At 45.5% G+C, this 26,163-nt stretch overlaps 1 protein-coding gene across 12 annotated transcripts in view; it reads right to left on the bottom strand.

The window, feature by feature from the left end:
- Nucleotides 1–26,163, bottom strand: part of DLG4 (discs large MAGUK scaffold protein 4) — a 131,600-nt gene that overhangs the window by 60,621 nt on the left and 44,816 nt on the right. For 2 of the 12 annotated variants that reach the window (XM_053362195.1, XM_053362201.1), the window contains exon 1: nucleotides 10,858–10,988. The exons of 9 other annotated variants lie outside the window; for them this stretch is intronic. In XM_053362195.1, coding sequence (XP_053218170.1) covers nucleotides 10,858–10,974 — 117 coding nt within the window. In that variant the 5' untranslated portion in view covers nucleotides 10,975–10,988. Of the gene's footprint in view, nucleotides 1–10,857; nucleotides 10,989–26,163 lie in introns of those variants that run through there. One more of the 12 variants, XM_053362196.1, reaches the window with a different exon arrangement.

Here is a 26,163-nt window from a genome sequence, read left to right as displayed (position 1 = left end):
AAAATGAGTGATAAATAAATGTCAGGAATTCCACATTTCTCTTTCTTTCTTTTAAAATCGTCTCCCCATAGGTGTGTCAGATATGTTGGATGGTCAAAGAGCTGGCATCCAGCACCAGGTGGTTAGTTTCTTGATGAACAGAGTAGGCGGTCCACTCCCCGCTCCTGCCCTCCCATCACAAAAAAGCCTCTCATCATTTTGCTTGGAAACTGGTCAAAACCGACATACTCCTTGCAGGGGTTGGTGATGGGTTAAATTCAGTTAGGATTTTTCAACAAGACACTCCTGTTGTACACACACAACTTGACAGCCTGCTTGTGTGTTGATTTTGCATTAACAGAGCAACTTTGGAAAGGAACAGCTAACTTTTCCAGGTATTTGGGGTTGGTATCTCCATGAATTTTACAGGCTAATTTGAAACGGATATATTAGAAGGACAGCATATTTATTTGTTTATTTGTCTGTTTGTTTTAAAGGGAGGGATGAATTGCAAGATAAACGCACTTCTCCAACATGGCTATTTTTCTCCCACAATGAACATAAACACAAGTAGTCCACTCTCACTCCACCATCTCTGAAAAAGAACTTGGGGGAGCATCACAAAGTTTAACATGTATCAGAAAAAACCTCTTGAAGGTCATAGGAAGCTGATTGGTACTGAGTCAGACAAGCCTCACAGAGCTCACATTTCCCAGCACCCTATTATTATTATTATTATTATTATTATTATTATTATTATTATTATTATTAAGTTCTTAACAATACTACAATGATGTGTTCAAAAATAAATAAACCATCCTTTAGCAATTTAACATTGCATTCAACATACATATATCCAAATATTATTATTTATTTTCACCTTCTTTTTCCCCAGTGGCTTCCCTCCACCCATGCTTGGAATTATTAGCTCTATTACGGTATCTTTTAGGTTGTATTAAGCGGTATATTATTGCTATTGACCATGAAACCGTGTACCTTTTACCTCTTAACTTTGTGGGTTTATGTCTAAACATATCAATAGATCACTTTTGGAACATCGTTTTACCATACTTTCATCTACGCTTACCCATTCTTTCTTTAAATTTTGATTAGATTGTAATCTGATTGCCGCCGTCATTTTAGCCAATTCAATAAATTCGCAAAATTTAATTTGCCATTCTGATACTGTTTTCCCCAGCACCCTTAACTAACAGCAGCTTCCAAGATTCTTTGAGGGGGAGTCCTGTGCTTTAAATGTGTGTTAAATGTCCTTTAAATGTAGGGTGTTACTGTTCCCACTGACTGAAGTGCTCTAGGGTTTCAGACAGATCATCCCCAGTCCTACCCTGAGATGCTAGGCGCAGGGGTAGGCAACCTAAGGCCCGGGGGCCGGATCCGGCCCAATTGCCTTCTCAATCTGGCCTGCAGACGGTCCGGGAATCAGCATGTTTTTACATGAACAGAATGTGTCCTTTTATTTAAAATGTATCTCTGGGTTATTTGTGGGGCCTGCCTGGTGTTTTTACATGAGCAGAATGTGTGCTTTTATTTAAAATGCATCTCTGGGTTATTTGTGGGGCATAGGAATTTGTTCATTTTTTTCTCTCCAAAATATAGTCCGGCCCCCCACAAGGTCTGAGGGACGGTGGACCGGCCCACGGCTGAAAAAGTTTGCTGATCCCTGTGCTAGGGATTGAACCTGGGACCTTCTGCCTACCCCCTGAGCTACAGCACCACTTCGATTCAGCTCTTGAAACCTGAAGTCCATCCATTCAGAATCATTTCTATGGCAATTTACCACAGTCTGCATCTAACAGAGCCCTGAACCTACTAGACGAACTTATGTGACGTCATCAGAACTTCAGCCACACAACAGCAACAAGTGCTGCTTCCAGAGAGGGAAGTAAAGGTTAGCTTGACTGGGCGGGGAGGGGGGAAATCTCACAAAGGGAAGGCATGGAAAGCTTTGGAGTGCAGGGGACAGAAGAGTCAAGGAGGCATCCAATGGAAGGAAAAGGCACATGTCTGAAAATCACATCGTGATTGAACCATCATCTAGTTTGACCCTAACTCTTTGTCTTGTTAACGGCAGCCAACAAAAATTGGCTACAGGTAGCAAGGAAAGTAAGCATTCATAAAATGGAAGATTCTGTATTTCGGGATGTCAATGTATCTCTGTGACTAAACACAGGATGTCAGGGCCAGTAACTTTTGTAGACTCCTCTGGAAGGATGAACTAACCGTACCACTAATTAAAATCAGACTCAATTACTGCAACAAGCAGCATAGAACTAAAATCTAGCAACGATTTCCAGGGGTTTATAGTCGTGTTAGTATGTCATGGATTGTACAAAGCTGATGCCACAATACTGCTTTTTTTAAAAAAATGTATTTAAGATGCCACAACAGTCTCCCTTGTTTAAAATACACACAAAATAAGTTGAATAGCACATGGAGCAGATGGCAATTAAACCTCTGTTTTAAACCAATATTTTGCTTTATTAGACCATGAAAAATCACCAGCTCTGCAAGACACGGGGAGAAAAAGGAGTCACTCGCCGTCTCACCACTGTAAAAGTCTCTACCAAAATAATTTCGTTCAAACTGTAGGAAATTGTATTCAAACATAACTATGCATGAGTACTAGTTAATGCACAAAGGGGTTAAGACCACAGAGCTGTGTTCCTAGACTCAGTTTAAATCAATCCCCCACACCTCTGGTGAGGGAGGAAGTGAAGCTTCTTCTCTTCCTTTCCTCACTTTCTCTTTGCACCATGTAACCAACCAGGACATGTTTGAAACTATATGCTGTATTTTGCACCCAATAGTAATCTACCTGTGTTCTCCTTGCTGCTGCATGGAATAACACATGAACTAGACCTTTGGATTTACTAAGTAAATCCTTTTAAACTTACTTGACAGTGAGTGGTCTTTTCATTGCTAGAGGGGTAGAGAGAGGTAGCAAGTGTTTTCAGGCAGACAAAAAGAGATATGTAAAAGGGTTTAACAACCTATATTCCACACTATGTTGCTGGTTAACTCTGAGAGTGTTTTTAACTCTGCTGGGGGTTCTCTCCTGCTGGAGAATGTGCAAAGCCAATTCTTTTTCTTGTTTACCCACACATTGGTCAGATCTATATTTCCACCTCCACATACAATATGCTGTTTGTTCAAAAGATGATTCAAAAAGTAAAAGCAGCATGTACATACTGCTTGATTATAATAAATCCTTTAAGTGGTTTTCAATAAATATTAAAATGAAAAACAATTACAGATGTTTAAAATCAAAAGATTAAATTAAAAGATTAAAACACATCAACAAATCTGGAAAGGTTTGCCTAAACAACGTTTTAAGTAGATACCGAAAGGCGTATACATCATGAGGCCATGGACCAGATTATTCAATAAAATGAAATGTGGCTCTCGCTCAGAGGTTCCAGAATATTTTTTATGGAATACAGGTGTATCAAAGAGAGGAGGGGAAGCGGCATGGGAGTTTGCAGGTGGAATTGATCAGCAGATCCCACACAGCACATGAAACCCTGTGAAACTGCTTAGCACAGAGGTTCTTCTCTTCCCCACGCCCTGAGCACCAGAGCTGTAGGAAGCTAATGCAAGCAGAAATGTTCATGATCACGCCAGCACACAGAAATACACCTCTCTCTGATACAAAATACATGCTGAGACCCACAGAAAACCAACCATCCCCACAACCCAATAATCAGTGTTTACTGGACATGGAGGACATTTTCATGCTAACAAAGACAACAGGGACGATTACATACTCCTGAAGAGGGTTATTTAGGGGACTGAGGCTCACCTTACTCCGTCACCATTTGCACAAACTTAAAGAATGGGAGTACATTACACTGGTTTGTATTTCTCACTCCCCCAAATAGTCCCATGTTTTGGGGAGCAACCGACGAAGCAAGAGCCCTAGAGATTGTTATAGGGGGGAAACTGCTCGTTTGAAGTATTTCTAATGTATTTTTATTTATTGATGTAGAAGCTGAGTAGGGGGAGGTAAGCAAAAAATGCGGAGAATCAGCAGGCTACCCCAAAAGCAAACATCAAATTCTATACGGAGCTCAAAGGCTGCTTCTAACTCCCACCTACAAAAATTCAGATAGTTACAAAGCCTTCTTCCAGTCCTTTGCTGGGCAGTGGCTAATCAGAAGCTTCTCCTGGGAAGACCAGAAGCAGGACATGAGCACAATAGCCCTCTCCCACATGTGATCCCCAGAAAATAGTAATCAGGGGCATTTACTACTTCTGATCCTCAAGGTACCATACAATCAATATATGACTAGCAGCCATTCTGAGCCTTATCCTCCATGAATCCATCCAGCTCCCATAGCTGACGGCCTCCACACTTTGTGGCAGGGATTTCCGTAAGAGCATAAGAAGAGCCCTGCTGGATCAGGTCAACAGCCCATCTAGTCCAGCATCCTGTTCTCACAGTGGCCGAGCAGATGCCTGTAGGAAATCTGCAAGCAGGACCCAAGCACAAGAGCACTGTCCTGCGGTTTCCACAAACTGGTATTCAGAAGCATCACTGCCTCCAACCATGGTGGCAGAGCACAGCCATTGTGGCTAGTACCCTTTGATCACTTTCTCCTCTATGAATTTGTCTGATCCTCTTTTAAAGCCACCCAAGTTGGTGGCCGACACTGCTTCTCGTGGAAGGGAGTTCCACAGTTTAACTATGCACTGTGTGAATAATTCCTTCTTTCTGCTGGTCCTAAATCTACTGCCCATCCATTTCCGTGGATTACCTCAGTTAACTTATCACTTATCCACTTTTGCCATCCATGCCTTGCATTGTTTTTACAAGTTTCTATGACAGTTTCCTCCCCTCGCCCCCCACCCCACTGGTGACCTTGAGATGTTCTGAATTACAGTGGCAGTGCTGACTAGGGCTGATGGGAGTTGTAGTCTGAAACACTTGGAGGGAACCAGATTAGCTCTATCATCCCCTGCTCCCCTCCAGTTAGCCTCCCCACCCCTCTCAAGCTAATGAGTGAGGATTTAAAACAATGTACCGTATTTTTTGCTCTATAAGACTCACTTTTTCCCTCCTAAAAAGTAAGGTGAAATGTGTGTGCGTCTTACGGAGCGAATGCAGGCTGCGCAGCTATCACTGAAGCCAGAACAGCAAGAGGGATTGCTGCTTTCACTGCACAGCAATCCCTCTTGCTGTTCTGGCTCCTGAGATTCAGAATAATTTTTTTCTTGTTTTCCTCCTCCAAAAACTAGGTGCGTCTTGTAGTCTGGTGCGACTTATAGAGCGAAAAATACGGTATTTGTAGATCATTCCTCCAAAGTGACTGTGAAAACATCTATGGGGTGGAGTCCACTTTATCTTCATAACAGCTCTTTAAGGCAGGGCAAAGGCCAATGAATAGGTCTGCTAGGTGAGCAGCTACCTGAGTATTTCATGCTCTACACTGGAAACCCCACTCTGCTTTTTAGCCAGGAAATGGTTGCTGCCTCTAGAACACTGGCTCCCAAACTCTGCCCTCCCCCCCTTCCCAGGCAATGGACCACTTGAAAATTGCTGAGAGTCTTGGCAAACCACTTAATGCTTTTTCTGCCCCACTGTAGCAATGGTAATGAGCTAAGCTAGATGCTCTATGGCTTTTAATTGTGTTTTGCATTCCTTCTTTTACTCCTTAAATTGTATTTGATTGAATTACAATTTGCATTTCATAGAGTTCAAATTGCAATACAGTAAAATAGAATTTAAGAAATAAAATAAGCAATAAAAATGCAATTATAAATCAATGTGAACACTTAATGCAGGCATGCTGCGGACCACTTGAATGAAGCTCGCAGACTGTTAGGGGGTCCATGGACCACAGTTTTGGAGCCTGTGTTCTAGGATGGTCCTCCCACCAAGGAATGGCAAAGCATCATAAAGAAATCAGTCCAGCAAGAATGACACTCAGAGAAGAACCAAATTTTCAACGCCAAGTTACCAGTCATGTACACTGGGCCACACTAGATTCATTGTGTTTACATGTTAATACAAAAACCATAACAACAATGCACATCTGTTTTGCATATACAGTGGTACCTCAGGTTACATACGCTTCAGGTTACATACGCTTCAGGTTACAGACTCCACTAACCCAGAAATAGTGCTTCAGGTTAAGAATTTTGCTTCAGGATGCGAACAGAAATCATGCTCCGGCAGCGCAGCGGCAGCAGGAGGCCCCATTAGCTAAAGTGGCGCTTCAGGTTAAGAACAGTTTCAGGTTAAGAACGGACCTCCAGAACGAATTAAGTACTTAACCCAAGGTACCACTGTATTATAACACAATTCCATTTCACATATGTTCTTACGTACTATTGCCATAATATATAGTACTGTCATAGCTCTGAACTACATTGATTGCCTCCTACTATTTATGGGCCCTACTGACTCAGTTTGTGGCTTCTGTGTTGTTGTTTTCTAAGGGGGCCTTCCTAAGCATTTGTGTTTCCATTTCAAAACCACATCCTTGAGAGTCTCACACCAGAGGATGAACCTTTTCCACTTGTGGGCTTAGAAACTGTAAGCAAAATGGCATTTTCCGCTGCGGTATACTCTTGGGGTAACCTCTTCTCCACACGGTTTGCCACTAGACCATAAGGGCAAGCCGCCACAACACCCTCTCCTAAGTTGGCTGGGCTGATGGGAATTGTAGTCCAAAACAGCTGGAGGACAGCTCCCCTTGGACTCCTATCATTATGTATTATGTTTCACCATTTAAAACATTCTCCCCCTCCCCCTAGATACCCCCCCCCGAGTCCTTTGGGGCGGAAGAGCAAGGTATTACCGTATTTTTCGCTCTATAAGATGCACCAGACCAAAAAGACGCACCTAGTTTTTGGAGGAAAACAAGAAAAAAAATATTCTGAATCTCAGGAGCCAGAACAGCAAGAGGGATCGCTGCGCAGTGAAAGCAGCAATCCCTCTTGCTGTTCTGGCTTCAGTGATAGCTGCGCAGCCTGCATTCGCTCCATAAGACGCACACACATTTCCCCTTACTTTTTAGGAGGGGAAAAGTGAGTCTTATAGAGCAAAAAATACAGTAAATATCCCAAGGCTGCAATCCTATCTCCACTTACATGGGAGTAAGCCCCACTGAATTCAATTAAACTACTTCTGAGTATGCATGGTTTAGACTGCAGCCTAAATAAAGGGAAAATTTTAAAAGCCAGACAGCAGACAGTATAATCAACTCTAACAAAGTGTCCAGCCGAGAGACACAGACCAGCAGCCACAGACTTGAAGGGAAAACAGCTCTCTAGCTAAATTTGGTGTGGTGGAGAATTTAACACTCAAATCAAGTCACAAAGCTCTTCCAGTTCCACTTTCCTAAAATCATTTATACACATGCACAGACTCAGCACTGTACAATTATGAAAACTACAAAATTCTTGCAACTCACAGCCTGGTGGGAGAACCTAATATACAGGCATAAGCCACACCCATGGTTTCTGGTTGGCTGGTGGCACAGCCTGGATAGCTATTGGCTGCTCTCTACCTATATAAAGCTATGGAAGAACTTCATCTCTGTAGAAGAAAATTTGAGCTGGGATGATATAAATAAATCCATAAATTTTATTGGGTGATAAGAAATCCATGTGGTGGTTGGTGGTAGTATTAGTATTTAGATGAACTGTATAAATGACAGCTCTATTTGACACCTAAAACAGAAATGAAGGTCAGAAGCAGGAAGTTTTAATATCTGTCAAATTTGCATGCAAAGTTTATGTAAAGCAGTATCCAAATAATTGGAGAGTTAAAAAATGTCTTTGAAATGAAAGTGAATAAGTGAAGGGGCTGGAAGCCAGGAGTCCTGAACCTTATGAAAGGTTGAGGAGGGAAGAATAGTGGCCACAGCGATGCATGTGATTTGCAGTGGCGGGCAGGCTGTAGAGCGATTGGCAGCCGAATAGGGAGCATCTTATACATGGGGGTGTCTTATAAATGGAAAAATATGGTAGTTAAACCATGGATGATGTTCCCACAAGAGATTAGCAATGGCCTCCAACTTGGATGGCTTTAAGACAAATTAACAGAAGAAAAGGTTATCAATGCCTTCTGGTCATGATTACTATGGTCTACCTCTACTGTCAGAAATAAAAATGCCTCCGAACAGCACCAGATTTAAGGCGGTGTGGGCCCATGTAGTCCAAAATCCTTTTCTCACAAGAACTGAAGCCCACAAGTAGGAACCGGTATCCAGAGGCAGGGGCAGATTTTGGTAATCTTTTGTAATATGGCACCCTGTGCAAGGCCAAATTTTGGCACCCCCAAATGAATCTTCCCAGTTATGGATCTTCTCTATTTTGTGGCCCCTTGGGGAAACCACCAGCACCGCCCTAAATCCGATGCTGTTCGGAGGCATTTTTATTTCTGACAGTAGAGGCAGAATGTGGTTGTCATGGTTAGAAGCCACTGATAGCCCTCTCCTCCTCCATGAATTTGTCTCATCTGCTTTTAAAGCCATCTAGCTTGATGGTCATCACTGCCTCCTGTGGCAGGGAGTTTCACAGTTTAACTGCGTGCTGTGTGAAGGACTTTCTTTTATCTCTCTTGAATCTTCCAACATTCAGCTTCATTGGATGTCCACAAGTTATGAGAGGAGGAGGAAAAGCTTTCTATCCTTGGAGATTCTTCAGTTTTTACCTTTGCAGATAGACACTACTTCATTACAGCAGCCTCCTTAAGTATACAGTGGTACCTCGGGTTACATACGCTTCAGGTTACAGACGCTTCAGGTTACAGACTCTGCTAACCCAGAAATAGTACCTCGGGTTAAGAACTTTGCTTCAGGATGAGAACAGAAATTGCGTGGCGGCAGCACAGCGGCAGCGTGAGGTCCCATTAGCTAAAGTGGTGCTTCAGGTTAAAAACAGTTTCAGGTTAAGAACAGACCTCAAGAACAAATTAAGTTCTTAACCCAAGGTGGGTCGGGTGGGCAGGAGAGATACGAGGCTCAAATGATTCTTGGGTTGGTATTTTTCTTAATTTTGCATGAGTGTGAGTGCAAAATATTTCTTCCTCCCTCCTACCCCCAATCCTCAGCAGGCCTCCCCACTTCTACCTGGGCTCTCTGATATGTTTCATGCTTGGTACAACGCCACGTCCAACCTCCCACAACCATGCGCCTGGAAGGGGGGGCACCCAATCCATCTTTTGCTCCCTTCTTTGATCTTTCCTTTTAAGCATTGACAAGGAAGCTTTGAAAAGGGACAAAAGACAAGATTGAGAAGGAGGGGTGCAGTGTAGAGAGAAGAAGAAAGAAGATCTCTAAGACCAGCCTTTGCCAACCTGGTGCTCTCCTGAGGTTTTAGACTACAACTCCCATCAGCCTCAGCCACCATGGCCAATTGTCAGAGGTCAATACAGTGGTACCTTTGGTTACGTACTTAATTCGTTACGGAGGTCTGTTCTTAACCTGAAACTGTTCTTAACCTGAAGCACCACTTTAGCTAATGGGTCCTCCCGCTGCTGCCGCGCCGCCGTCGCGCGATTTCTGTTCTCATCCTGAAGCAAAGTTCTTAACCCGAGGTATTATTTCTGGGTTAGCAGAGTCTGTAACCTGAAGCGTCTGTAACCCGAGGTACCACTGTAGTGATTTTTCTGGAGGAAGGCAGGGAAATTCTTGAACAGATCTACTAAGCCAGTCTTTGCCAAACGGGCACCCTTCATATGGTTTGGGTTAAAACTGACAGGAGTTGTAGTTCAAAACATCTGGAGGGTGTCAGGTTGGCAAGGGCTGCCTCCTGCGACACTTGGGTCTCAAATAGGGGATAAGCTTGGGGTGGAAATGCTGAGCTTATTCTCTGGAGGGGTGACTGGGAAGTTTTCTCCCTCCTCCCTCTTACTTCCCACTTTACCTCCTCCTCCCCCCACTTGGCTTGTCACTGCATTATTACAACCCTCCTTCACTCAGTGTCAGAAGATTAAAAAGCATAATCCCCAGGTTCACAAGCACAGCCAGGACTTTACGAGGAGACAAGCCTCAGGCTGGTGAAGATTAAAGTCAGCTCAGAAAAATATCCCCCCTTCCTTGCCCTGACAAAAGCTCCTCCTTGCACACTGAAAACTGTAACGAGAAGACTCCCACGACCCTACCCCACCCCTGCCCCAATTCCCCAGCATACATAGGGCACCACTAATGTCACCCCACACTCACCCAAATCCCTGGGTTCAAGAGTTCTCAACCCTAGGAGTGATTGAAAAACCTCTGGGGAAGAAAATGGAAGTGGAGCCAGATTCCAGGATCCCTGCTAAGCGGGAGGCCGGGTCTAGTCATCAGCTCCCTACCCCATGTTTGCACACCATCTTTTAAAAAAGAGGTGAAGGGAGCAGAAATCTCAGCATCAGGACCAGGCACAATATGGGAAACTCATCGAACCAGGCACCACTATGCAAGCGGGGCCTAGAGGCTGGCGCTCACGATCCTTTCCACAACCATGTCCCCACAGAAGTGTGGAGGCGCCCCCATCCCCACCCCTGGGCGCTCGCCGGAGAGGTCAGGCGCCTCCCTCCCGAGAGAGACGCTTGCACGCCAGTCGCTTCTCGCCCCCACCTTCGCGCCTTCCCCGATGGAGCAGGCCACACAACCTTGCACGCCGCTCAACCTTGCACTTTGCTCAAGCGCACATCCTGAATTCCGCTGGGCCAGCTTTCCCAACACCGCCAGCACCCCCCCCCCCTCAAAGATGCATCCCTGAACAAACTCCCTGCGCCTTATCCAGTCGCTTGCACGTTTGCACAGCGGGCTGTCACAGTCAGATTGCCGGCTTTGCACGGGTCGTCTCGCCTCTTCTCCCGACCTCGGATGCCCGCCTCCCACCCGCGCCACGATCCTTCCTTACCTTGCAGCCGAAGACGAGCGAGAGGGTCCGGTTGCTGCAGGTGACCTTGCACTGGCACAGGACGGGCGAGAAGCAGCCCAGCTTGCGGAACGGGGGGGACACGCCGTTCAGGCCCATCCCCCTCGCGCCCCCCCGCCTGCCCCCATCGGCTACGCGCCGCCGCCGCGGCCAGGGGGCGCCCCCCGACTCTGCCCCATCGCCCGCCGCACCTGCCGCCGCCGCCCGCCCGCCGCCAGCTGCTGCCGCTGCCCGCCAGGCCGGCCTGCCTGCCCTAATCCCCTCCCCTCCCTCCTCCCCTCCCTCGCCAGGCCAGCCTCCTCCCCGCCAGAGCCCAAGAGGAGAGACGCCCACTAGGCCGCACGTGCACGGATCCCGGGACGGGACCGGGGTCCAGTCGGTCAGCCCAGTATCCCGTTTCCAAGGGCGGACGGCCCCAAAGGCTCACAAGTCGGCAGGGCAGGAAGGCACCAGCCCTTTCCCCCTTGCAGCTCCCAAGCCGCAGGCACTGAGAAATAAAACTGCCCCTGAACATGGGGGCTCTGCTCTTAGTCTCTCTCTCCACGCCCCCCATTTAAGGTCTCCGCATATTAGCCTTTCTGGCAACGTGTGGGAAACATGGGCTTGTATGCGAGATGTCCCATTGTAGTGGACAGACACAATAATTCCAGTGGGTCTACTCTGAGTAGGATTTAGCTGACAACAAGCATTCTTGGGCTGCCAGTAACCTGTGTTTTCAGTTTTCAGAGATTATTATGAGAGTTGGAAGTTGAGGTCTCTCATCTCCCGTTTATGGAACAATCTTAACTAGCAATCATAGGAAGCTGACTTTTTTCCAGCAGTGTCTGTACCCACACTGAGTGGCAGCGGTTTTCCCAAGTTTCAGACCAGTCTTTCTCAGCCCTACCTGAAAAATGGCTTGTCGCCATTGGGGATTGACCCTGCAACCTTCTGCATTCAAAGCAGTTGTTCTCCCTGTGACCCCTTCCCTAAAGTCATCCTGCTCCTCACCCTCCCTAGCCCATATCTGCTTGGGTGTCCATTTGTACAGCCCAAAGTCGCTCTGTTGCTCCTCTCTCCCAATCCGAGTTTCCAAGAATACACACACAGTACTATTAGAGGTTTGGGGTAAACCCTAGAAATTAATAAATGCCAGGATTTGGGGTTCTTTGTGATATGCAGAGAGAATATAAGCTGCAAGGGGATTCCTGGTCTGCCTTACGCTAGATCAGTTGTGTCCAAACTCTTTTCAAAGAGGGCCAGATTTGATGAAGTCAACGGCCATGGGGGCCGACCAAAGGGCCAACCAAAGTTGTTGAGCTTTTTTTTTTAGGATTGAAGTTAGGAGTTAGGATTGAAGCTTTTTTTAGGGTTGGAGTTGTTGAGCTTGTTTTAGGATTGAAGTTGTTGAGGTATTTTTAGGATTTTACCCCAGAAACAAACTAAACCAATGGGTGGGCCGGATTAGGCCCGAAACATACCTGCACTAGATAGTTTGGGGCTTCTGGGAAGAAGAAAGGGGAGTTCGTTGGGGAGGGTGAAGGACAGGTTGCCTGCACTGCTGTGGACCATGCTGTAAGATGTGGACCCCCTCCTAGCAGACCGAGGGTGTAAATAGGTGAATAAACCCGATTTCTTAAGGCACAACAGTCTTCGCCGTGTCTTCTATTCTCAAAAGGGACACAGACCCTGTGTGGGTACCTGAGATCCCATGCACTTTTGCCACAGCTTGGCAGAGAGAGGGACAGGTGCCAGGCTTTTCAAAGCAGTGCCCAGAAATCTGTGGGGTGGGGATGTCCTTTGGGTGTGCTGTAAAAGGTATGCAGCATGGTGTGCGTATACCCGGATGCAGCTTAATTTAAGTCAGCCTTGGAGATAGTGTGTTCTGTGAACTAGAAGCCCTGCTACACGTGGCAGGTTGCTCAGTGGGACAGAAATGCACTCAGCCCATGTTTAAAGGAGATCTCTCCCTCTCTTCGAGTCACACAGTCCATCCACACACATCCCATCGTTAGCTACCTGAGCCAGTTGACCCACTCTGCCTAACGCTAGGGCTGGTTCTACAGATGCAGTGTGTATGTCAATATCCCACAAGGTCCTTATTTAGATTTCCAACCGAGCCCCAACCTCTCTGGGTATAACATGAAATACTATGCACAAGATGTTACTTAACCAGCAAAGAGACAGCCCCCTGCCTGCAAGTAACTTCACTCTACATTTGCTCAGTCTGCAATCTCATACCCTAAACAAGCCACCTGTGCTTGCTGGGGCTGATGGGAGTTCAAAACATCTGAAGGGTGACACAATGGCAAAGCCTGGCCTAAAGTTACCTGCAAGTAAGACTAAGCATATGCAACCAAAGGCATCTCCAGAAAACATATTCATTGAATATTCATCCTGATTTGCTTGCACAAATTTATACTGTAGTTAGATGATAAAGGTAAAGGTAAAGGTACCCCTGCCCGTACGGGCCAGTCGTGTCCAACTCTAGGGTTGTGCACCCATCTCACTTAAGAGGCCGGGGGCCAGCGCTGTCCAGAGACACTTCCGGGTCACGTGGCCAGCGTGACGAAGCTGCTCTGGCGAGCCGGCACCAGCGCAGCACATGGAAACACGCGAGCCAGCACCAGCACAGCACACGGAAACGCCGTTTACCTTCCCGCTATAAAGCAGTACCTATTTATCTACTTGCACTTAGGGGTGCTTTCGAACTGCTAGGTGGGCAGGAGCTGGGACCGAAAGACGGGAGCTCACCCCGCCGCGGGGATTCGAACCGCCGACCATGCGATCGGCAAGCCCTAGGCGCTGAGGTTTTACCCACAGCGCCACCCGCGTGCCAAGTTAGATGATATCTGGTCTTAACTGACCATTTGTTATTATTTCTTTGCAAACAGGTTATATGACAAGGAGCACTTGTGCTGATTGGTGTGTTTGTGCACCCCAGCCTTTCAATGCATTTTCCTGTCACTTTCCAAAACTGCAACAAGTTCCAATTCTTTTTAAAAGTTGATTTGCCGTGCTGAGTCAAGAGAGCCTTTGAGTCCACTTTAAAATACGCAAGCCTAAACTTCTGGTATGCACTTGAATCCCTCCTGTGAGATACTGACACCCTGGAGACACCCTGAGACAACTGTGTATTCCTTCCCTGTTCATCCCCTGCCTCCTCACCAGCTGTTTATTTTCCCCACAGTGGATTTTCTTTTGTAGGCTCCGTTGGACAGAGACTTGATGTCTTGGGACACTGTAAAGTGCCATGGGCACAGCTGGCATAAAATAAATAAATCCCAGCATACTAAGCCTTTATTCTGTGCCCCACCATGACCACCTTCAATGCCAACTGACAGCAGTTACCTCACAATGAACTAATAGGAACACCAGGCTGGGGAAAAACCCAGTGTGGTGTAGTGGTTAGAGCATCAGACACAGTTCCAATCCCCACTCAGCCATGCAGCTGACCTTGGGCCAGCCACAGTCTCTCAGTCTAACTTACCTCACAGGATTGTCGTAAGGATAAAATGGAGGGGTGGAGGAGAACTATGTATGCAGCCTTGAGTTCCTTGGAGGAAAGGTGAGATATAAATGTAATAAATAGGAAATCAAATAACCACACATCACATTTGGGTCCCAATTTAGCCTCATACCTATGGAACTACCTTTCCCCTCCCCTGCAGATTAGCCAGGTGTACAAACCTGAAGCCTCACTCCCAGTTCCCAAATGAGGGAATTCTGCAAGAAAAGGATGAAGGTGGGAGGTAACTGGGCTTCAAATATTGTGAAATGGGAATTGTAACCTGTCCAAGATTTTACTAGTCCAGCTGGAGTGTATGTATATGTTCAACACATTTGCTTTTTCAGTTATTTAGCACTGCGGCTACTACGTACACCACTGGATTTTTGGTATTAGGTTTATTGTTTGGAAATGGGTATTATATTGATTTGAATTTATTGTCCATCATTTTCTTAGATGGCTGTTACAGGGAGTTTTTAAAAAAATGCATAGAGAATATGCATTGATGTTAGGATTGACGTTATATGCTCAAACCGCCTTGCTCTGGTGTGCAACCTGGTCACTGAATTCTGCACCAGCTGATGTTTCCAAACCATCTTCAGAGGCAACCCTATGTATGAAGACATTGCAGTAATCTAACCTAAATGATACCAGAGCATAGACAACAAAGTTAGACTAACCCAGTCCAGATAGGGGTGCAGCTGGGCCACCAGCCGTAGTGGATGGAAGGCATTCTGTGCCACCAGAGGATCAAATGACAGCAAAGGATCTAGAAGGACCCCCAAGCTGCATACTTGCTTCTTCAGAGAGAGTGTAACCCCCCTCAAGAGCAGGCCACCTCCCATCCATCCAGCCTAGGAAACAGCCCACTAATAGTACCTCAGTCTGGATTGAGCTTCAGTTTATTGGCTCTCCTCCAGTCCATTACTGAGGCAAGACATCAGTCCAGCACATCCACTCCCACACCTGCAGATGTAAAGGAGAAGCAGAGCTGTGTGTCTGCAGAATATTTCTGGCAACGTACTCCAAAACTCTGGAGGACTCCACTCAGCAGTTTCATGTAGATGTTAAATAGCATGTGGGATAAGATTAAACCCTGAGGAATCCCACACTGAAGGCTCCACAGGGTCAAAGAGCCCTCCTCAAGCATCACTCTCTGGAAATGACAGTCCAAGTAGGACCAGAACTGCTGCAAAGCAGTGCTGCCCATCCCCAACTCAGACAGCCAGTCCAGAAGGTTACCATGATCAATGCTGAAAGCTGCTGAGAGGTTGAGGAGAATTAAGAGGGACACAATTCCCCTGTCTCTCCCCTGACATAAGTCATCGTTCAGAGCGACCAAAGCAGTTTCTGTGCCAAAACCAGGCCTGAACAATGGATCTAGAAAACCAGTTTCCTCCAAGAGCACCTGGATGAGGTTTGCAACCAACCACTGAAGAACCTGGCCCAAGAAGGGGAGAATGGCAACTGACCAGTAATTAAACCCAGGGAATGGCAACTGACCATTTTCCAAACCCAGGGAAGGTTTCTTAAGGAGTGGTTTAACCATTGCCTCTTTCAGGCAGGCAGGGACCATCATCTCTCACAAGGAGGCATTAACCACCTCCCTGGCCCAGCTCTCCCCTCCCTGCTAGTTTTTATCAGCCAAGAGGGGCAAAAGCCAGAGTGCAAGCAGTCACCCTGACTGATCCAAGCATGTTGTCTAGATCTTCGAGCCTTACAAACTGAAACTCATCTAACAGAACAGAACTAGATAGTACTCCGGACACCCCTATTTAAACTCACTCTGTCAGTCTTAAAGCAGCTAATGAAATGCCTGGTTTTATTTGAGATGTTCAGATGAGTGTTTCCAGCTCCCCCCCCCCCCATTTTAAAATTGTTTATGCAGAGAACTGATATCACTGTGTATTGTGGGTTCATGTACTTTAATAATGTGTCAGGTGCTAAGGGAGTTCATAGATGAGCAAAGCGGGGTGTTGAAAATGTTAGAACACATCATTTAAAAGAAAAAAACCCGAACAAGCAGCAAAGCATTTTCACCACTATTTGCCCCTTGCTCCTTCCTATCAAGCAACCCCCTCCTTCTCAAACAGCCAGCTGGCCTTGCCTGCAGATAAAACCTTGCAGACAACGCCTTGGCCAGTTTAATCAGAAATATTCGCATCCACAATAGGATTAGAACAGCAGATGCCACCGAAAGGAGAAAAAAAAGACAATGTGTGTGTGTAAGACAGCAAAATTTAATGCTAACTGGACCAGTGCCAAGTGCCAATGTAAATTCTCCTTACCCTATTCTCTTATTGCCTACCAATCTCTAGTAATGTTTTTTTTCCCCAAATAGAAGATTATTGTGTTCTTATCTTTTTAGTATTTTCCATTATGGAGAAGAGAAGTAGCTTCCTCAAACAATCACCTATCTTTGGAAAACCAAAAGTGCTTCTTGTACATTCACACACACATTCAAATTCCGATGAAAATAATTAAAATCCCATTTCCCCACACAAAGTGAACATATGAAGACTGAATCAGGCCAATTGGTCCAGCCGGCTCAATATTCTCTACTCTGACTAGCAGTTCATAGAATCATGAAGGTACCCCAAGGGTCATCTAGTCCAACATCCTGCAATGCAAGAATCTCAACTAAAGCATCCATGACAGATGGCCATCCAACCTCTGCTTAAAAACTTCCAAGGAAGGAGAGTCCACAACCTCCTGAGGGAGTCAAAACAGCTCTTACTATCAGAAAGTTCACCTAACAGTTACCTTGTACAACCCACATTTTACAAGCTTCCTCGCAAGAATATCATGGTGGACTATGTTGAAAGCCTTACTGAAGTCAAGATAAACTATGTCCACAGCATTCCCCTGATCCACAAAGCTTGTAACGCCATCAAAAAAAGGAAAAAAGAAATGAGATTTGTCTGGCATGACTTGTTTTTGAGAAACCCACGCTGGCTCTTAGTAATCACAGCATCCTTTTCTTAGTGCTCACAGACCGTTGAATTATCTGTTCTAAGACCTTTCCTGGTATCAAAGTCAAGCTCACCAGTTGATAGTTACCTGGATCTTCTTTTCCCCTCTTTTTGAAGATGGAGAACATTTGCGTGTCTCCAGTCTGCAGGGACCTCCCCTGTTCTCGAAGAATTGATTACATCTGCAAGCTTCATTAATACCCTTGGGTGCAGCTCATCAGGCCTGGAGATTTGAATTAATTTAAAATAGCTATGTGTTCCCTTATCACCTCTTTTCCTATCTTGGGCTGCAGTTCCCGCCTTACATCATTCATTCTGTTATCACCAGGTTGGGCATTGGTTTCCTTTTGGGTAAAAACAAAGGCAAAGTAGGTGTTGAGCAGCTCTGCTTTTCCACATTTCTCCATCTTCTCCACTTAGGGAACCTACCATTTGCTTGTTCCTCCTCTTGCTTTGAACATAGCTGAAGAAACCTTTTATTATTATTTTTAATCTCTCTTGCAAGTCTGAGCTCATTCTGAGCTTTAGCCCGCCTGACATTCACCCTGCAACTGTTGGCTACTCATGTATACTCCTCCTTTGTGATTTCCCCTTTCTTCCATTTCTTATACATGCCCTTCTTAAATCTCAGCTCATCTGTAAGCTCCTTATACAGCCACACTGGTTTCTTTAGATGCCTCCCACTTTTCTTTCTTGTTGGAACTGTATGCATTTGGGCCTTCAATATTTCACCCTTAATAAACTCTCATCCATCTTGGACTCCCTTCTCTTTGAGAATTTCTGACCATGGGATCTCACCCAGAATCTCCTTAAACTTTTCGAAATTGGCTTTCTTAAAGTCCAGAGTGCATGTCTGACTACACTCAGCTTACTTCTGTATCTTGAAACCCAGGAGAACATGACCACTTCCTTCCCTGTTTCTGAGTACTTCCACTTCGTTGATCAGTTCCTCTCTGTTGGTGAAGACCAGGTTCAAGACAGATGGTCCCCTTGTTGCTTCTTCCACCTTCTGGGAAATGAAATTGTCAGCAAGGCAATGGAGGAATTTGTTGGACCTTACATTCTTGGCAGAGTTTGAGTTCCACCAGATATCAGGGAAGTTGAGTCTCCCATGAGTGCTGTATCCCTCCTTTTAGAATGTTTGGTAATCTGCTCTAGGAGGGCGTCATCCAAGTCTTCAGTTTGGCTTGGTGGTCTATAGAGACACCCACAGTAAGGTCACTGTTGCTGTTCTCTCCTACAGTTTTGACCCATATACTCTTAATCTGCCTTCCATGCTCCAGGTCATGGATTTCTTCACAAGTGTACACATCCTTTACATATAATCCTCCTTCCTCCCTGCTTCGTCTGTTCCTTTTGAACAGATTATACCCCTCAATTCCTACATTCCAGTCATGAGTCTCATCCCACCAGGTTGCCTACCAGGCCATATTTGCCATCCTGTATTAAAAGCTCCAATTCATCTTGTTTCCCATACTCTGTGCATTTGCATAGAGACAACTGAAACCATGAGTCATTTCCTCTAGCTGCTTCCTTCTTGTAGTTTCTTGCCCTTTAGCAGGTATCTGGAGCACCACCTCACTTTCCTCTTCATTAATGAAGCTATATCCCCAGTACCAGGTGTTCTTCTGTTGTCTGTAATGTTGTTTCCTTCCCCATCAGCATCTAGTTTAAAGTTCTCCTGATCACGTTCACAAGACTCTTAGCAAACACATTCTTGCCAACTGCTGTGAGCTGTAGCCCATCTTTTGCTTCCTTGAGGAAGGAGACCATGATCCAAGAAGCCAACCCCTTCCTGACACCACCACCTACGCAGCCAGTGGTTAACTTCCAGTATTTTCCTCTCTCCTTGGGCCATGACTTTCAACAGTAAGGAGTGATGAAAAGATCACCTGTGCCCCAAGGCTCTTCAGCTTCCTGCCCAGAGTCTCATAGTCCCTAGCTATATGTTGAAGGCTGTGTGGGGCAGTATTGTTTGTACCCACATGAATCAAAAGGAAGGGGTTGTGGTCAGTGGGCTTTATAAGACTGGGCAACTGCGCTATCACACTGTGAATCTTTGGCACCTGGAAGGCAGGGTCTTAGTGGGAGAGAGTTAACCTGGGATCTTTTGAGGGCAAAGTTGGTGCTCTAACATGTAGGCCACTTTCACACCATACATTTAAAGCATTATGATGCCGCTTCATTGCTTCCCCCAAAGAACTCTGGGAACTTTAGCTTGTTGTGGGTCCTGAGAGTTGTTAGGAGACCCCTATACCCATTCCCAGCTACAATTGCAAGAGTCCCCTGCAGGGGGCATTGATTGTTGAATCACTTTGAAAATTGTAGCTTTGTGAGGGGGAAAACTCTCAGTACCATAGCAAATTACAGGTCCCAGAATGCTTTGGGACAAAGTTGTGACTGTTGAAAGTGGAATCATAGTGCTTTAAATGTATCATCTGAATGTGGTCAGCCTGTCCCCAAATCTGGGAATAGCATAACCCAATCACTCCACAGAGATGACAGAAAATCCCAAATCTTTCCTCTGATTCACATTCACTGTGGTTGTAACTGTGTGGTCCTTTACAGAAAATGATTTTTTCAAAACTGGGGAGGGAAAGGGGCATGGAGACGTAGGTAGAATGGATGAAATAAGGGCTTTGCTGCTTGGCAGTGTGAAAGTCTTAATATATTCTTTCAAAAACATTTGAGGAGTGGGGACTCCCCATTCAGAATTATACATTTCAGCCTCTCCAAAGTGCCAGACTATATCTCCCTAATTAGAAGATTGTTAAAAGATGCAGCTGTCACATATAAAGACAAAGAGGTTCTTTCTGTGTGTGATGGCAGGACATACATATTGATTGAACGCCTGTGGGGTGATTTGGGAGGGGACATTGGTAGTGGTCGTTTGTCACTGAAGCATCTCAAAAAGAGCTTTGATAAACAGTGTGGGTGAATCTGTCCGGCCAAGATGTCCTAGCAATGGTCCTGCAGGGGGCACCAGATGCCCAGTTTCAACAAGCTTCTGTCCTCCTGTGATGACAGATCAGACTACAAATTCGCAGGGGTTCTTACAGGCCTGGAAAAGCAGCAAAGATTTCACTGGTGCCAACTGTCTCCTAGGCCAGCTTTCTGGTTGGCTTGGAGCCCTCTACCAGCTCAGCCCCTCTGCGCCCAAACCAGTTTGACCTTCTTTCATAGGAACATACTAGGCAGTTGCCTGATCCTGAGTCTCAGACCACGGAAACATTCACACCCTATATTTAAAGCACTATGATACCACTTTAAATAGTCATGACTTCTCCCAATGAATTCTGGGAGCTGCAGATTGTTAAAGGTGCAGAAAGTTGTTAGGAGACCCCCTTGTTTCCAGAGAGCTACAATTCTCAGAGTTGCCTAGGAAGAGAGACTGTTAAACCATTCTGCGAACTGTAGCTCCGTGAGGGGAATCAGAAGGAGTGGTGGTCTCCTAACAACTCTCAGCATCTTTAACAAACTGCAGCTCCCACAATTGATTGGGGCAAGCGATGACTATGTAAAGTGGTATCATAGTGCTTTATATGTATGGTGTGAACGTGGCCCATTGTTGCTCATATGTATTGTCTACACCAGGGGTAGGCAAACTGAGGCCCGCGGGCCAGATGCAGCCCAATTGCCTTCTCAATCCGGCCCGCAGACAGTCCAGGAATCAGCGTGTTTTTACATGAGTAGAATGTGTCCTTTTATTTAAAATGCATCTCTGCATTTTATTTGTGGGGCATAGGAATTTGTTCATTCCCACCCCCCACCCCAAAAATACAGTCTGGCCCACCAAATGGTCTGAAGGACGGTGGACCAGCTCACGGCTGGAAAAGGTTGCTGACCCCTGGTCTACACAGACAGGCATCACCTGTTCAGGGTTCCAGGTAGGGGACAGTCAGGTACACTTGCCCCGGGCCTCAGAGAACTAAGCCAACCAGGGGGCCCCACCAGGGACCGGCTGCTTTTTTGTTTTAGTTTATAACTTTATTCTAACAAGACTCCTGCCCCAGGCTTCAGATGTGATCTGCATTGCCCTGGCTCCATATGAACAGTAGCTAAACGTGTGTCAGTTGATTGACACAATCTGCCCTCTCAAGCCACAGAACATCCCATACACCAGGGGGCGCTATGTAGTAGAAATCAGAACAGAGTAGTGGTGCTGGAGTAATGGTAATTCCTGTGTGATTAGCACCCTCTAGTGGGCATCCTATGCCTTTCAAGAGCTTTTCTCAGCATTGGTGATTCTAAGAAGATTCTCCACACACACACACACACACACACACACACACACACACACAAAAACACTTGCTTCATAAAGTTACCATTTGTAGTGTAGAATCAAGGAGGATCACAGCAGCTACTACCCTGATTGAAAAAAAAACCCAAAGCCTATGCTCAGTCAGTAGAGCATGAGACTCTTAATCTCAGGTAGGGCTGTCATACGTCCAGGATTTCAAAGGTGGAATTGACGTCCAGGGGGAATTTCAAAAATGTGGCGCTTTGTCCTGGATCTTAGTCTTGGTTTTTACTTTCTGAAATATGGCAACCCTATCTCAAGGTCATGGGATCAAAACCCACTTTGGGCCAAATATCATTGCATTACAGGGGCTTGGACTAGACGACCCTGGTTGTCCTTTTCAACTCTACAATTCTATGATTACAGAACTGAGTCTAGACCTTATAAACAGGCTGTTTTCAGGGGAAGGAGGGAGGCCCTGATTAGGTCTTGGCCTTTATATTTCAGAAACTTTTGCCTCCCACATCACAGACTGATTTTCTTTTTTTCTATTACATTTTATTGTAATTTATATTAGGTGTTAGCCCCCCTGAGCCCCGCCCTGGCCGGGGAGGGTGGGCTTTAAATAAAAATTATTATTATTCCTATTATTATTATCCCTGCTGTTTTATTCACTTTGCACCTTGCAGGGCAGTAGGAGAGAACAGCGATTCTGAGAATGTGCAAAGAATCTTCAGCTCATCAATGGGTAAATACTGCCAACTGTATACCAGGCTACAATTCCAAAACATCTTGAGGGCAACAAGTTGGGGAAGGGTGCTCCATAGCTATGGGATTTGGGCAACTAGGGTATTTAAATTAAGAGCAGGGAGAAGGGAGAATTAGCAACCTATTCACTCCTTCCAGTGTCCTTCCTCCCTGCAGCTGAAATGGCTGGACGTGGTCTGCGTGGGCTATGCTAAGATCATTAATCCTTGGTGTTAATCAGAGATTCTCCCCAGCCCTTTCCCTGTATAGATGAGAGAAGGCTACACCCCCCTCCTCCAGCTGAGTAGGCCACAGAGACACAGCTGTTTCTCCTGCATACACACACACACCAGACCCAAAGTACACTGTCCTGGTATCAAACACACAATCTGTCACACATTACAATTTAAAGGATCTTTTCTTCTATGTACAAACAGAGCCCCACAATAAGTACATAAGAAGAGCCTGGCTGCTGGATCAGGCCAACGGTCCAACTAATCCAGCATCCTGTTCTCACAGTGGCCAACCAGATGCCTGTGGGAAGCTTTCATTCAAGACCTGTGCAACAGCAGCACTCTTCCCACTTGTGATCCTAAATACTGGTATTCAAAGGTGTACTGCCTCCGACAGTGAAGGGAGGACACAGCCATCGTGGCTAGCAGCCATTGTAGCCAGCATAACTTAATCCGCAATCATATTAGGGACGTAAGAAGAGCCAAAGTGGGACTCATCTAGTCCAGCATCCTTGTCTCGCAGTGGCCAATCAGATGCCCCAAAGGGCCTGAGGGCAACAGCGGCCCTCTCCCCACTTGTGATCCCCAGCAACTGGCATACTGCATATCAAAGCAAGACAAAGCAACACAGAAAAACAAAAACCAAAAAACCCAACAGCTGTCAACATGTTGCATGAGCATCCCAAAACATTCAAATTCAGATTATAGGAAGCTGCCTGATACCAGGCTAAACAATTCATCCATCTAGCCCAGTACTCTCTGCTCTGACCAGTAGTGGCTTCCCAGAATCTCAAGCAGTAAGAGAGCCAGCATGGCATAGAGTGTTCCAATCCCCACTCAGGCATGAAGCTCACCTGGTGACCTTGGGCCAGGCATATACTCTCAGCACAGCCTACTTCACAGGGTTATTGCGAGGATACAATGGGGAGAACTATAGGGAGTCACATTGAGTTCCATGGAGGAAAGGTACTGGAGAAGAAGAACCCTCCTATTATTTGCCACCTGATTCTTTTAACGAGAAGTGTTGCTGGGATTGAACCTGAGGTCTTCTCTTGCATGCAAAACACTTGTTCCGCCATGGAGCTATGGGGTTTTCCTATAAGAATTCACAAAGACACATCCCCACAAATGATAACATCCCAAGGGAGTGCATTTGCCTATCTGGGTGTCCGGCACCAAGTGTTGTTGAGTGGTTCACAAAGAGACACAATGAGGTTCGGAGACCTTAATTACTAGGCTTCAAGCTCAGCCTGATGAGGTAGGCTGGCCTTTGCCAGCCTGGTGCTCTCAAGATGTTTTGGACAACAACTCCCAACAGCCCCAGTCAGCTGATAGGAGCTTAAGTCCCAAACATCTGAAGGGCACCATGCTGGTGAAGTCTCAGGTAGGCTGCTAATAAAGTACTGTACATAATTTCAGGTCAACGTCCCTTGACTTGACATGAGGTGAGCCCTCTGGCCAAAGGTAACGGGGGGACGGCCGCATGGCGGAAGGGGATAAGCAAGCCCCCACGTGTCATGGTTCGGGTCAGCCTCGTCATCCGTGCAAGAGAGTCAGGTTAAGCTCGGTTGTCCTTGTTAGTGGATTTGGGATTAAAGCGAGAACATAAAACAGCATTTAAGCTGCATGGAAGGAAAACAATCCTGAGCTGGAAGCAAAAAAATGGAGGTGTTGATGTTTATTTGAAAACAGAAGTCCACTCTGGGCTCACGTGGGAGGACTTTGCAATGAGTCAGGCCCACAAAGGCCTTAACTCAGTTTGGCCTACACTGGAAGGCAGTTGTTCTCCAGGATTTCAAGCATGAGCTTTGCTCAGTGCTACCAGGAGATTCTGCCAGGGACTGAACCTTGCAAAACGGGTGCCCTCCCATGAAGACAGTCTCACCCTGCCGGGTCTCCCTTAATGCAGAGTCGATGTGCTTGTGCCTTTTCGGATGTTCACGGATTACAATTCTCACAATCCCTGACAACTGGCTATGCTGGATGGGGCTGATGGGAGTTGTAGTCCAACAACATCAGGAGTGCCACAGGTCCCTTGCCACTTAAATAAAAGAAGGGGCAGGAAAGTGTGTGGAAGGGCACACACATGAAACGCTGAACATTAATGGCCCTCCAGAGGAAAAGAGAGATACTCATGCATGCACTATATGCAACAGGTCTAAATTCTAATGAGTAGGCCAGGCTTCCTCAACCTGGTGCCATCCAGATGTTTTGGACTAAAACTTCCATCAGTTGTGCTGGTTAGGGCTGATGGGAATTGTGGCACAAAATATCTGGATGGTACCAGGCTGGCCTGATCATGCGGGAAGAGCCTCCTCAAGTGAACTGGGAACATATTGGGCACACACCCTCCATTAGTGTACTTTAAAATTGGGCAGGGGAAACTGTGGCCCTCTAGATATTGCAGGACTACAACTCCCATAAGCTCTGATCATTGGCCATGCTGACTGGGGCTGATGGAGTCCAACAATATTGAGGGGAGCACAGGGGAGGACAAGATACTGATGGGATTGTACATATACATAGGCATCAGATTTGAAAAGCAGCAGATCAGGTGTCCTTCAAAACCAAGTATGTAAAAAAGAAGGATAAAAGGTGGGTTATGTCATTTAACACTGGAGCATTCTGAACATTTTACAGAAGTGAAGCAAAATCTACCATCTGACAAAAAATTACTTTTGCATTTTTAAAAGATGTCCCAGTCAGGAGGGTTAAAATATTTGCATATTATTGCAAACTATTATAATTCTAGTTAGAATGAGAAAAACTCAGTTGCCCTTCCTCTGGAAGGCAAAAAAAATTAAGCACCCATTATAAGAAGACAGAAGCCCTACAAAAAAAAAAATTTGCACACACTCACCCCACTTGTATATATACACTTTTATGATTATTATATATTATGTATTTGGGCATTCAGAAAATTTTCTTTCAAGCAAAAGTATACATGTACCACTTATTTGAAAAAAGCTTGTGCAGTTTTAAAAAGAAAGTTGAGAGAGGACTTTGAATATCCTCTGAAATGAATAAGGAAAGGACAACAGAAAACAAACTGATATTTGTATGTGATTAGTCTATCCATCACTTGAGACTATTCAGAATTTTTTTCTGAAAAAAAAGAATCAACATTTTTCACATCTGGAAGGAAAGGTTCAGATTCATTAGCTTTGGAGCAAGGACTAAGGGAAGGGTGGGGAGCAGACACTTCATATCATCTATGCACTAGCATCTATCATAACTGTAACATTTGCACCATTCATGAGGACTGGAAAATTGAGTAACACTGGAAGCAAAACAGAGAGGTGATAAAAAGAGCTGAAACACTAGCAACGAAAAAAGGGACAACCCCTCCCCAATTAACACCACCCAAAAGCAACTGATTCTCATAGCAAATATTCATAAAAAAACCAAGAGCTTCTAACATGATGTGAATAACTACATTTACACTGTGAATGAATGAAGATTAATAATAAATATTAATGTAACATATTAGACAGATAACAATAATTTAAAGGGTTTGAGTTACAGCACAGCATTTGCACCAAATGTCTACTGTAGGGGTTTCCCTTGACTTAGTCCAGAAAAAGACGTGTACATGAGCCAGTGGGGACA

This window comes from Podarcis raffonei, chromosome 13 (assembly GCF_027172205.1).
Source record: "Podarcis raffonei isolate rPodRaf1 chromosome 13, rPodRaf1.pri, whole genome shotgun sequence".
Lineage (NCBI taxonomy): Eukaryota > Metazoa > Chordata > Lepidosauria > Squamata > Lacertidae > Podarcis > Podarcis raffonei.
The sequence above is the reverse complement of the archived record's forward strand: the minus strand, read 5'-3'. Positions and strand labels throughout refer to the sequence as shown.